Source organism: Herpailurus yagouaroundi, unplaced genomic scaffold, assembly GCF_014898765.1.
Source record: "Herpailurus yagouaroundi ecotype Mexico unplaced genomic scaffold, PumYag 355, whole genome shotgun sequence".
Classification (NCBI taxonomy): Eukaryota; Metazoa; Chordata; class Mammalia; order Carnivora; family Felidae; genus Herpailurus; species Herpailurus yagouaroundi.
In genome coordinates this window covers 2,472,332-2,485,752 of record NW_024412572.1, presented here as the reverse complement: position 1 = coordinate 2,485,752, position 13,421 = coordinate 2,472,332, and the positions used below count along the sequence as shown (strand labels likewise).

General features: G+C 48.1%; 1 protein-coding gene across 1 annotated transcript in view; it reads right to left on the bottom strand.

Moving 5' to 3' along the window:
* The window catches only part of VWF (von Willebrand factor), a 138,075-nt gene that overhangs the window by 43,418 nt on the left and 81,236 nt on the right, over nt 1–13,421 (bottom strand). Inside the window, exons 22-28 of the mRNA XM_040462716.1 lie at nt 12,319–12,465; nt 9,526–9,666; nt 9,210–9,323; nt 7,842–7,998; nt 6,909–7,067; nt 6,103–6,238; nt 2,201–3,579 (exon numbers count right to left, since the gene is read on the bottom strand). Coding sequence (XP_040318650.1) covers nt 2,201–3,579; nt 6,103–6,238; nt 6,909–7,067; nt 7,842–7,998; nt 9,210–9,323; nt 9,526–9,666; nt 12,319–12,465 — 2,233 coding nt within the window. The remainder of the gene's footprint in view (nt 1–2,200; nt 3,580–6,102; nt 6,239–6,908; nt 7,068–7,841; nt 7,999–9,209; nt 9,324–9,525; nt 9,667–12,318; nt 12,466–13,421) is intronic.

Sequence of the window (13,421 nt, the reverse complement as noted above, 5' to 3'; positions counted from 1 at the left end):
AGGGTGGGCACCCAAGTGAGCACACCAGGCCCACTGCAGCAGATACAGCATCCAAGGACACGCAGGATGCCACCCACCATGAGGAACCATGAAGGGGAGGGTGCCTCCACCAGTCCTGCATGATAGTAACATGGGCCGGGAAAGGGGGAAGGGAACCCAGGAGTGCCCCAGGGTGGCAGACATTGGGAAGACTCCAAATCCACCCAAAGGCAGTTTAAATGCCTATAGATGAGAGCAAGATGCATCTGCTCCCTCAGTAACTGGAGGCTGCAACTCTTCTAGAATTGAGCAAAATATTGAAAAATAACAGGGAGATGGCCAAAGGAAATGGAGCGGCAGCATGGGGCTAGAGGGTGACTTCTATGCTCTCAAGTCTTATGGGCTGGTGAATGTGCTATAAGGTATTCCAACTATAAATGACCAGTGTGCATGGTAATGTTTGGGCACAGAGTCATGATCACAGCACAGAAACAACCTCTGGCCTGAAGGCCATTCCAGATTTGATCAGATAATGCTATTACCGTTCTCCTCAGCAGAAATATCACAAGAATTTAAATAAACCTGTGGCTCTGGTTAAAACAAAAACAAAGGCACTTAAAACAAGTGTGAGAATGAAGAGACATTAACTAAGAGACACTTACTCTGGTGTTAGTGTTTCATTTTCTTTGGGCAAATACCCAATAGTGGGATGACTGGATCATGTGGTAATTCTGTTTTTAATCTTTTGAGTAACCTCCATACTATTTTCCACCAATTTGCATTCCACCCACAGTGCACAAGGGTTCCTTTTTCTCCACATCCTCGAGAAGATATGTGCACCCTATGTTTACTGCAACATTATTTACAATAGCCAAGACATGGAACCAACCCAAGTGTCCTTCCATAAATGAATGGATAAAGAAGATGTGGTGTATATACATACATACATACACATGCACACAATGGAATATTATTCAGCGATAAAAAAGAATGAAATAGTGACATTTGCAACAACATGGATGGAGCTAGAGCGTAGACCTAATGCTAAGTGAAATAAGTCAAAGAAAGACAAATACCATATGATTTTACTCATCTTTGGACTTCAAGAAACGAAACAAATGAACAAAGGAAAAAGAGACAAACAAACAAAAAAAATACATGCACACAAAAGACTTAAATACAGAGAAAAAAAACTGTAGTTGGTTACCAGAGAGGGGGTGGGTGGGGGATGGGTGAAATAAAGGGGATTAAGAGTACACTCATTGTGATGAGCACTGAGAAATGGATAGAATTGTTCAATCATTGTGTTGTACACCTGAAACTAACATTGTATGTTAATTACACTTAATTAAAAAAAAAAACAATCAAGTTCTTTGGGGAAAAAAAGAAATCAGTTATTCTGGGATGGTCCCAAACACACCAAGGACTGTCTTAAACATTCCTGTGCTCTAGAACTAGGAGCTGATTAGACATTAGTATCAGTTAAGAAGGAGGCAACAATAGCAGTAGCAACCAGTTTTTGAGCGCTTGGCTAGTCCTGGGTACTGCCCTAAGCATTTTACAAGTACTATTGTCATCTCCATTTTTTTTTTCACAGATAAGGAAACATACACAGAGGTGTTTGCTCAAAATTGCCCAAAAACTGCCCTAAGCATTTTACAAGTACTATTGCCATCCCCACTTTTTTTCACAGATAAGGAAACATATACACAGAGGTATTTGCTCAGAATTGCCCAAAAACCATTACCAAAAATAAATTGCCCCAAATCACCCAGGTAGTAAGCGGCAGAGTTGAATATCAAACTAATGCAGTCTGGTTCCAGAATCTGAGGATGCAACCCTCCGCCTGTCACCCAACTTCTGGCCTTGCCCCAAAGAACACCAGTTACTTAGAGTAATTTTACCCATCCAGTGCGGTCAAAGCTGAGAGTCCCCAGACTGAACAGGTTATCTCCAAAGCAAGGAGTGGGATTAGGTGGGGATGAGGCTGTGGGATAAACCAAAACTTGTATTTATTTTTTTTACTCTACATCGTTGGTATTGTTTATATTTTAACAATAGCCTTGTATAACCTTTGAATTTATAAGCTCCTTTCCCCAAAAGGCTCGGACTCTAAAGGTGAGGGTTTGACTGAAAAGAGCAGAAAAGCAGGATTAGTACCCAAGAACTGCATCCCTGCCAGCAGTCAGCAGCTCTCTCGCCAGGCCAGGTGCCCACATACCTGGGGTGGGGGAGAGGGTAGGAATCTGCAGCCCGTCTCCAGAGCAGCACCTCTGCAGCACCAGATCAGGAGCCTCTCGGGGGAGCACGCCAAAGTCCTGGATGAGGATGGGGGCGTTGGGCCAGCTGAGCTGCTCCAGCTCCCGCAGGTTGGCATGAGGGCCCACTCCGATGGGTACCACCTGGATGTCTCCAGGCATCCGCTTGATCTCATCGGAGGCGGGGTTTCCAGTGACCATGTAGACCAGGTTAGGTGCCTGCTCCCGGTCCCCCTGACTGGCTGAGAAGCTGTGTTCAGACAGGTACTGCAGGGCCAGTCCAGTGTTGGTCCTATTGCCACCCCGGTACCGGATCTCCCGCACCTGCTGCAGGACCTCACCCTTGGACTGGGCCTCCCTGAAGGTGTACTCCACAGTCACCATGTACGAGTACTGCAGCACTGTGATGTGGATGCCGTCCTGGCCCACATCCATGCGCCGAATCACCTCCTCCATGAACTCTCTGCTCTTGTTAAAGTTGGCCTCACCAATTTTGTCGGACCCTTCCAGGACAAACACCACGTCCAGAACCGTGGGGTTCCTTTTGGGTCCTGAGGATGAAACCCCCATGAGCCCTGGACCCACAGTGACTGGTACCATAGGGGGATGCTGGGTAGGGGCAGGCGCTTCGGGGGCAAGGTCACAGAGGTAGTTGATAATTTTATCCCTTTGCTGCTCCAGCTCATCCACACCACTGAGCACAAAGGCCTTGTTCTCGGGGGCCTGCTTCTCAATGGTGTGGATCTGCTTGAGGTTGGCATGGGGCCCGATGCCCACCGGGATCATGATGACTTTCTTCTTCTTCAGGCCCTGCACGTAACGGATCAAATTCCGGGCCAGCCTCTGGGGCTCCTGGCTGGCCATCAGGAGCAGGGCAATGCGGGATGCTTCAGGGCGATCAATCTTGCCAAAGATCTGGAACAGAGTATACTTCAAGACCTCGCTGGTGGAGGCCACCTCACTGCCTGCATACTTCACCTGGCTGGCAATGCGCCGTAGCTCCGAGGGTCGCTTCCGGTCCTTGAGCTGGATGTAGGCGTGGGAGCCGTCATGGTACTCCACCACGGCCACGCGGATCCGCTTCTGGGAGATGTGCAGACGCTCCATCATGCCCACCACAAAGGCCTTCAGCACTTCGAACTCAGCCTCGGACAGCTTGGAGGAGCCGTCTAGCAGGAAAACCAGGTCCAGAAGCCTGCTGCAATAGAAGTCGTGGAGGGGCGGCTCCGGGGTGTCCTCCACGTATGGGGTGGTGGCTCTGACCGGGCCTTCTGTGGGGGGCACCACTAGGCCTCCAGGCTCCCTGCAGGCCTCACAGGTGAGGTTGACACCATCACAATGACTGCGGTAGAGAGAGAAAACCAGGAGTGGTTCAGGAAAAACTTCTGGGCACTCCTCGGCCTTATTTAGAACCATCCCACATATATTCCCCTAGAACTGCCTGCCTGGCCTGCTTGAACTGAGGTCCCATGAATCACTCCCCACCTAAGTGACACAGCATTTTTTAACATATGTCCCCAAATAGCACCTCTACACATGCAGCAATAAGCCTCCCTTTATTCTAGAAGCCAAAGCTTTAATCCATCATAGCACCTGAGGAAGAACCTTTCTTGCTTCTAGGATATCCACACTGCCATTCAAAGTTGATGTCTTTTCAACCTACATCTCTAATAGCATAAATATTTAATTATAATCCAAACCTTCTTCCAAGTGTCTCCAAAGACAAATAACGATCTAAAAGAATGATGCTGACCAAGACTGGTAAAGGTCCTATTGAAGATAAATGCTTTACAGTATTTTCTGTGACAATTTAAGCTGTACGAATTTTGTATAATATGTTGGGCCTCAAGAAAAAGAGAAAAAAGTGGAGTAAAAACGTTTTGGAAAGATGAATAAAGATTCAAAATCCCAACTTTATCCCAGAACAAAGTTGGGAATGTCCAAGATGTTAGGGGAAAAGACAGTGGATTGTTCATTCATTCCTCCAAGGGCTATGCGGTGAATACCTGTCATGTGCCAGGGAGAGGCTAGGCCCTGCACCCAGCTCCAAGCACAAGTCTGCAGCAGAGCCCTTACCCTCATACAAATTCCTGCACTAACAAACCAAGTTTCCAGACCCTTCTGGTCACTCCTCACCAGCGTCCTAGAGATGGCAAGGTATACCAAACCACAGGTGAAATCAAGCTGCCCCGTGGTGGAGACCCACAGAGGTTGGGACCATCCCCTATACGTACTCTCCGCCTTTGAGGCCACTTGCCCTCAGCAACCCCAGTAAAGCTGAGAGGCAGCAGTTCCCTGAGCCTTGAGAAATGTCCCCTGTGCCTTGCCTCTCATGCAATGTCCCCAGCCTGTTTTGGAATTATTGCACACAGCTGTCTGAAGCCACAGTGTGTACCCTGGTAGCTGCCCTCCCCACGGGACAGCAGAGGGAGGCCGGGAGAGGGCTCTAAGCTCTCATGCCTGTGTGGCTCAGAACCCCAAGTCAGTGTTGGCTTCTCCCCTTTTTCATTCCTTACGGTCTCCATTTCAGCATGGGGAAGGTGGGCAGGCAGAATCGTACTGGGAAGTTAATTCTTACTTCCCCCATGGTCCACACGATTTATTGCTTCAATTCTTGGTTAACAATGCGTGAGTGCCATACTCTCTAGTTTCCTGTGTCTGCTAGAAAATTAACCCCGGACAGTGTTCCCCTTGTTTGTACAGATGGCAGTGGTGGGGTCTGACTCTGGCAGCTGTGGCCACAGCCCTTCCCCAGAAAATGTAAGTTCTCAAGTTCAAGTTCCCACAAGGCTCGATCAGTGTCAGGGCGTGGTGTTAAACACATCAACATCTGAACACATGTTCCCTACTTGGGAGCAGAGCTTCAGAAAGTTCAGAGCTCACCCTGAGGACTCCTTCTCACCTCCCCAAAGGCCAGCTCCCAGAGGTAATCCAAGTGAGAACCCAGGGTGCAGTGATAGTGTCTTCCCTCCCAACTGCAAAAGCCCCATCCTGGGACCTTGGCTGTGGCCCCAAGGTGTCTATATCACACTGAGGGGTTGGGGCTCTGAGTAAAAAGCAATTTGACTTCCATAGGTATCTGTCTTTGGACTAGATGTGACCTCCAGGGACAATAATGTGAGAAATAAGGGAGAGGATTCATTTTCAAAAGTACCAAATAAAAGTTGTATTGTCTAACAATGAGTTTACAACCTACTGGAAATACGTACAACTGACCCCCACAATGGAGTCCCAAACCCTTAGATACTTCACTTCCTAGGTCTTCCCCTCTCCATTTCTCAGGCTTATTTTTGCAGGCTTGGCAATGAGCATGCACCAAAGGAAACAGGGAGGAGGGACTGAAAGGTCTCTGTGTCACCTCAGGGAATGAACATTTGTTCCTACCAGACTACTTTTTGCCCTTCATGTGCATAGGAGACATCCAGGTAAGGCTGTAACCTCTGTAGTACTCAAACCAATGAAGAATTGGGGGAGGGACTTCTGCTAGGAGATAAATTGTCTGTGTAACTGCCCCGAGTGCTCCTATCCGTTAGATACCCACTCTTGCAAGAAGGTTGATTAAAACCTTGCTTCTTTGTGCTCTGAGTCTCTGCGTCCCTCCTTTCATTGGGTCAATGGGCTTATTTCTAACAGTAAGAGACTATATCCTTCCACAAGATGGAAGAAACGAAAATACTTCAGTCTCTCAAGAAGTGTTTTCTGGGGACGCAATGTAGTCTGTCCTTAAAGAGAGAGAAGCAAAGTCTAGAAATAAAACAAAACAAGCACTCAACCTCTCAACTAACATAGCAAGCTCCTCCCCAAACCTATGTCTCTGAAGAGGCCCCAGAAAACATCACTTCAAACACCAGAGGGTCTGTTTTACCAAATTTGGCAGTGCTCAGGGTCATTGGGGTTCAAGGTGATTTTCTTCCCTGAGGCCAAGCGACGACCAGCCACCTCACACACAGGACAGTCTTTGGGGTCGATGCAGGTCTGCAAAAGCTCATCCAGGATTTTCCCTGCATGACAAACCCCCCATTAGGAAGAAAACTCTCACCTCTCCCACAAGGAAGACTCGCTTTTTAGCTAAAGGAGCCTCTACCAGAAGCTAGCTCTGCCCGCCTCCCTCAAGGGCCACCTCACCACTTAGAAAGCAACTCTCTTTCTTTGGGCCTGGTGTATCCCTCTGTAAGACTGGGAGGGGATATTCCTTCCCCCTAACTCACCATGCCCAAGCCTCAGGACAATCTTATCTCCAAGGCTGTTTTCACTCCACCAAAGAATATATTTGATTACTCTAGATATGTGCTATCCAATAGAGTGGCCAGTAACCTCAGGCAGCTAGTAAAATTTCAATGTAAACCGACACTAAATAAAATTGAAACTTCAATTCCTCAGACACAGGAGCTACCTTTCCACAGAACTTTCCCGCCATTCCAGAAAGTTCTATCAGAAAGTTCTCTTAATGGTAAGCCCATAAATAGGCAGACACAAGCACGTATAGGAGCTGAACTTGACAAAAATCATAGCTGGCCTGGCTTGGATGAAAGGGCACCTGGAAGCAGAACCCAGGGTGGTAAGGACAGGGACAGGACACCACGGGGTGAAGTTGAGTACCACCAGGAAGCACCTTTCCTGACAGCCCAGCCCCGCCCTCCAACCCTTTCCGACCCAGGACAGTTGACTTACCCGGAGGGCAGTGTGCATGGCAGCCTTCCACACACTGCACCGGGCACGCCAGTGGCTCAGGATGCTGGCACGTGATAGGACAGGCCGGGGCACAGCTGTTATAGCGCCACTCACACTCATACCCGTTCTCGTGGAGATTCCTCTCCTCGCAGCTCTGGGCTGTGTAGATAGAACATGAGCAGGCACCCTGTGCCACCCGAGAAGACGGGAGGGCACCAAAGGCCCCAAAGAGATGGTGGTGACACCCATGGTGGTGACAGCCCTGGGGGAAGTGATGATGCCGGTGGGGAACTAAGCAGCATGTGAGTCACCAGTATTAGAGGCTGCCCAGGTTTTAAAGCACCTAAGCCAGGAACCTAATGGTTCTGAATCTGTTCTCCATATAAAAACATTCAGCTGCTGACACCCAAGGAAGACTCTCTATAAATAATGTATGCATTGATCACTCACATTGGCAAATATAAGAGCATCTAATTAAAGATATTGAATATAATTAAAATATTGACTTCCTTCTTCTTTTCATCACTGTTTCATCTTCTCCCTCTTCTGGAATTTCTCTATGTATTAATGCCTTCAATCACTGTCCCCTCTCCCTACTCACTCACATCAATGTCTTTTTTTTTTTTTAAGTTTATTTCTTTTGAGAGAGAGAGAGAAAGAGTGAGCATGGGGGAGGGGAAAATAAAGAGAGGGAGACAGAATCCCAAGTAGGTGGCAAGATCATGACCTGAGCTGAAATCAAGAGTCGGATGCTCAACTGACTGAACCAACCAGGCATGCCCATCAATGTCTTAACTCCCTGCAACCCTCAGCCATCTGTCCCCATACAGGAGCTCTATGTTCTCTCCCACGAAGGAGTCCTCCCACACCCCACTTAGGGGTGTTAAAGTCTAGATCCATGAGGGATGGTGTCTGAGGGACATCAGGACTCACGACACAATGTGGCTGTCCTCCAGGCCACCACCTTGCCGTGCTGGGCACACACGTGGGCGTAGGCAGCAATGGTGTCACAGAAGCAGGCACAGTCCCCAATGGACTCACAGGAGCAAGTGTCGTAGATGCAAACATCCAGGAATGGGTCAGGGTCCACCTGCAAGGGAGTCTCAGGGTGGCCTAGGCCTGGGCAGAATTCAGGAACCCTGGCTCTTGGTCTGGGGGAAAATATTCTGGTGATCAGAGTAGGGCAACTGGGGCTCCAGGGTAGAAGGAGAAATGCTGGTCAGTGGCCCCAACAGGGAGTGGGTACAAAGGCATACTAATTCCTAGTCCTTATCTGGATTCCAACAAGAAAAGCTGAATAGAGGAGTGTTGCTGGCCTTTCATAGGATGTGATATGCCTTAGAATTTTTCAGAACGTTCTCTTCTATCCATCTTCCCACATACCTGCTCAGCCAGCCAGCCATTCCCATAACCCACACTCAACCTCACAGGTGTTAGCTGTTTCTCATAAACACATACATGCTGGTTGCCTTCTTCCTTTGCCTCAAAATGAAGGAAGGAACACATCAGGACTGCTCATGCTGCCTCACTGGGGCGCTGTGGGGCTATTCCGCTGGACTGTAGGACCGGACCGGCCTGGGCTTCCCAGACTCTGCCCCCCAAGCTTCCCACTCACTACCCACATTAGATCTCAGTAACCCCTTCTCACCTTCCCTGCCCGCCCCACACACTGCTGCACACACTGGCCTTTTCCAAGGTAGTTGTGGTAGGAATGAATTCAGACATTAAGCGCATCATTGTTTCCAACACATTCCAACAATCCTGATCTCCCTGGCTGCCTCACTACCTTCCTTCCTCCAACCGAGATGCCCAGGGTGTCCACCCAACTAGCCAACCCTAGGTACTCTCTGAAGTATCCTCAGGAACTAAAAGTCACTGGATGGATAAAAGGATTGCTGAGACTGGTTTCATACACGTGGTGCTACAGAGCGCATGCGTGTGTACGTGGCTGTGTGCGTGCACGTATACATATATACACGTGTACCCACACAGACACCCACATACATGTGCACACAAGCTCTAAGACTGAGGCCAAAAGAGAAGCATTGTCAGATGTCCAGAAGAGCTCTGCCTTGCGTAGAAGAAAAATGGCTCGCCAGGAATTGCTCTCCTCATACACTGTCCTTTATGCTTTCTGTTTCCCAGCCTGAAGCCGAGAAAGGGAGTAAAGAGGTGACTTGATAGAGACCAATTCAAAGCCTCCAAGGTGGTGTCCACAATTAGAAGCTCATGCTCCAAGTGCCCAAGCCACTCGGCCAACCCTTAGCAGTCTTCTGCCTCCAATGACCCCACAGCCCTCACCAGCCTGTTGCAGTCCTGGAAAATATCACTGGTGAGGATCCTGCAGGAGGAATCCACCATTGTCTGCTTCATGACGTTGCTGTGACAGGTAGCAGGGGATGAGTCCAGTGGTACCTGGGGAACAGGGCAAGAGGACACAGATGGACCAAAACACAGCCCAGAAGGATCCAAGAGACCCTCCTCTGGAGCCATGCCTCCACCGAAGTTCATACCACCCCCCCTCCACCCCACCCCCCTCCAACCCCCATAAAACTGATGGGGACGTTCCAGGAAGCACGCTTCTTGGGCTCGGTCCGCACAGAGACCCCAGACATACTTTCCTGGTGTCGGCACACCGCGGGCTCACTTTCCAGGAATTCCCAAAGTCCACGGGATCTTCTTCCACTTGGAGGCTGCTGGTGGTGAAGTCATTGTTCTGGATGCCATCAAAATTCCCACATAGACCACACACTTTCTCCTAACAGACAAGATGAGATCATGAGCACTGTAAACCTCGGAGCAAACTCTCTGACTCGGGGAAAGGAGAGTTCCGGGCAGCAAAGAAGGCAGGTTCATCAGAAGAAGGAGAGGCTGGAAAAAGGACAGGGATGGAGACCCAGAAGCAGACCAGGATAATCGGGAAAGCCTTGTCCTTGCCAAGGTTTTTCCAGGCTTCCTCACGTCCCCCATCTTCAAGTTAAACAGAGGTCATTCACAAAGAGAGACAACCTGCTCCAGTATAAACCATCATTCTCCCCAGCAACAGGCTGAACAGAAAGAGGAGCCAGTTCAACATCACAACAATGAGAGTGTACAGATCCAAAGAGGGAATGTTCTAGTCATACTTTACTGTGGACAATGTAATAATGCAAGCCCATTATCTGGATAACTGCAGCCTGTCCAGAACAGGCTGGCTAGGATTCTGCTGTATGTCAAATGCCACCAGGGTTGACATAATATCTTATCTGTCACTGTGTTCACCTATCATGTATACAACATGCAAGCATGGGCAGCTACGAGTCCTGAACAAGTGATTGCTGAATAAATGGAAACCATCACATAAAAACTATGTAAAGAACTAGAAATATCTAGCCTGGAAAACAAAGCGTATTATGCTCTTACAACATACTTAGAGCCCTGTCTTGAGATGTGACTTGCTCTCTTTTGTTTCAATACAGAGAATCTATTTGGTACAAGGATGAACTTACTGGGAAACATATAAGAAGAGTGTTCACATAATTGGACGAAAGGCCTACTCATAGTAGGCCCCTCATAGTATGGCCCCTGTCCTTATTAACTACCATTCACTCCATCCCTCTTCTCCAGCCACACTGGCCTCATTGTTCAAATACCCCAAAGGCCATCCACTGTAGGGCCTTTGAACATGCTATTCCAACTGCTTAAATTCTTTTGTCTGGATATTTACATGATTCACTCCTTCCCTTCCCTGAAGACTCTGCTCATGTTACCTTTTCGGACAGGTCTCATCAGACCAACCAATCTAAAATAATAGCCCCATTAGAATACAATCTCCACCAGGGTTGTGTCAGGCAACACCGTGGGGCCCCCCCCCCCCGCAAAGATGTCCATGCCCTAATCCACACATGGCAAAAGGAACTTTGTTGATGTGATTAGGTTAAGGATTTCATGATGGGAAGGTTGTCCTGGACAATCTAAGTAGGCCCAGTATAATCACAGGGTCTTACAAGGTGCACGGGAGGAGTCAGAGAAGGGTGAGCTGGCAGAAGCAGAGAGATATTGGAAGATGCTGTGCTGTTTGTTTTGAAGATGGAGGATGGGACCATGAGCCAAGGAATGCAAGCAGGCCCCAGAAGCTAGACAAGGCAAGGAAACGGATTCTCCCCTAAAGCCTCCAGGAGAATGCAGCCCTTCATACTTTTGACCTCCAGAACCCTCAGATAATAAATTTATGTTCCTGGGGTACCTGGGTGGCTCAGTTGGTTGAGCGCCTGACTTCTGCTCAGGTCGTGATCTCATGGTTTGTGGGTTCAAGCCCCACATCAGGCTTTGTGTTGGCAGAGCAGAGCCTGCTTTGGATTCTCTGTCTCCCTTTCTCTCTGCCCCTCCCCCACTTGCATGCATGCTCACACTCTCTATCTCTCTCTGTCATAAGTAAATAAACATTAAATTTAAAAATAAAATAAATTTATGTTGTTGTTTTAAATTACTAAGTTTGGTAATTTGTTATAGCAGCAATAGGAAACTAAGACAAGGGTTTACATACACACACACACACACACACACACACACATATATTCCCATGTACACACATACGCATATACATACACATATTCATACCCATATTTATATACATACGTGCTTATACATATGTAATTTTTTCCCTGCTGTAGCCACAGTGCCTAGAACAGGGCTTGATACATAACAGAGCTTAGTAAGGATTTGTTGAATAAATGAATGAGTGAATTGTTACTGTGTTCAGGAAGTAGAGTGGGCACCACAGGAAATAAGGGCAGTGCAGCCTCACTTCAGTACAGCCGAAATGAATGGTGCTGTCAGAGATGCTACTGAGGCTAAATCAGCCACCAGAGTAGACAGAGCACTTGTCCCACACTTGCCGGTTAGAAAAACAAAGTCCAAACAAACTGTTGGAACCTGGACACAAATGGCATAACTTTCTCTAAACTAGGCTGTCAGCAGTTCTACAAATAGCTCTCAGAATGTACTGGTCTATGGTTCAAATGGCAAGGCAACACCCCAGAATGTTTCACAGTGTTTTAACAATATGGCGCGTGATCAGTATGCCTCTTTAGGTCAAAAAACCTTAAGAAAAGCTATTGCCTCATCTTTCACTTCCTTCTTTGGGGGATATAAACTGCATGCCTAGCAAGGCCATTCAAGGAATGGTTTGCTGGGTTGGGGCCAGCCACAGTCCTTCCTACATGCAGCTGGTTTCCGGAAACAGCCAAGGCTGACTCTACACCTTGAATCAATGGTCTTACTTGTCTGGGAAAGGAGGCCAGACGAGATGACCAGCCACTTTCCCCCGTGGCAGTGGGCAGGGCCAGTGGGCTGCTGCTCAGAAAGCTGAGAAAGGTGCAAACAGCAAGTCACAGACAAGACCAAGAGGAAACAGAGAAGAGTCACTAACCTGGTATGACTGCTTCAGAGCCACAGAGATGCTCAGGCGGTGGTCCCAGATCACAGAAAGGGCCTTGCCCAGCAGCAGAATGACATAGTGACCAGACTCCACCACCTCAAAGTGGGTCTCATCCATCATGGGCTTCATCACATTCACCTGAAGGATGACAAAGCACGAGAAGAGGGAGTGAAGGGCAGACATGAGAGACCCCCTCCACCCCACACCCCTGCCTGTCTCCAGAACTACAAGTCATTTGCCCCACCTGGTCAGAGCATGCCCTTTTGGGGCCTACACCCTGCCTGGATGTTTCTGCGTCAGTCTTGCCTATCACTGGCCAAGAATCCTATGACTCAGGGATCATAGCAGAGATGGCAGCAAAATCGTAATTATAAGATCAAAAATACAATGAAACCTACCAGTGGAAGATATCCATCACCTCACAAAAATAATTTTTTATACTTGATCATTAAATGCACGAGGTCTCCTAATCAAGTTTTAACATGGCAATGATTTTAGGGGCACCTGGGTGGCTCAGTCGGTTGAGCGTCCGACTTCCGCTCAGGTCGTGATCTCATGGTTTGTGAGTTCGAGCCCCGTGTTAGGCTCTGCTGACAGCTCCGAGCCTGGAGCCTGCTTCAGATTCTGTGTCTCCCTTTCTCTTTCTCCCCCTCCCCACTCGCACTCTGTCTCTCTCTCTCTCAAAAATAAACATTAAAAATTTTTTTAAAAACCATGGCAATGATTTTAAATATCGCTAAGCAATTCATTTAAAAATCTATCCGTTTATATAAATGAGCACTAGACTCTTCCCTTTCCTTCCCCCATCTCCTGCTCTCCAGAGTCCCTGTCATCAGGAGTCAGCTGACAGAGAACAGAGAGACTGAAAAGCTCAGTGATGGTGGCAGGAATCATGGATTTCAGTTTCCAGAAGGACTCCAACCTGGACCCTAGACTTGGCAGAACTGTTGCCTGTGCGAGCCCTCAGAGCCCAGCTCAGCATGCTTGGCTGACTATCTAATTCATAAAACTGAAGTAGTTGCAAAGCACCTGTCACCCTTTGCCAAGGTTCTCCTTCGTGACACACACGTGCAGAGCTAATCATAAGTGCTCAC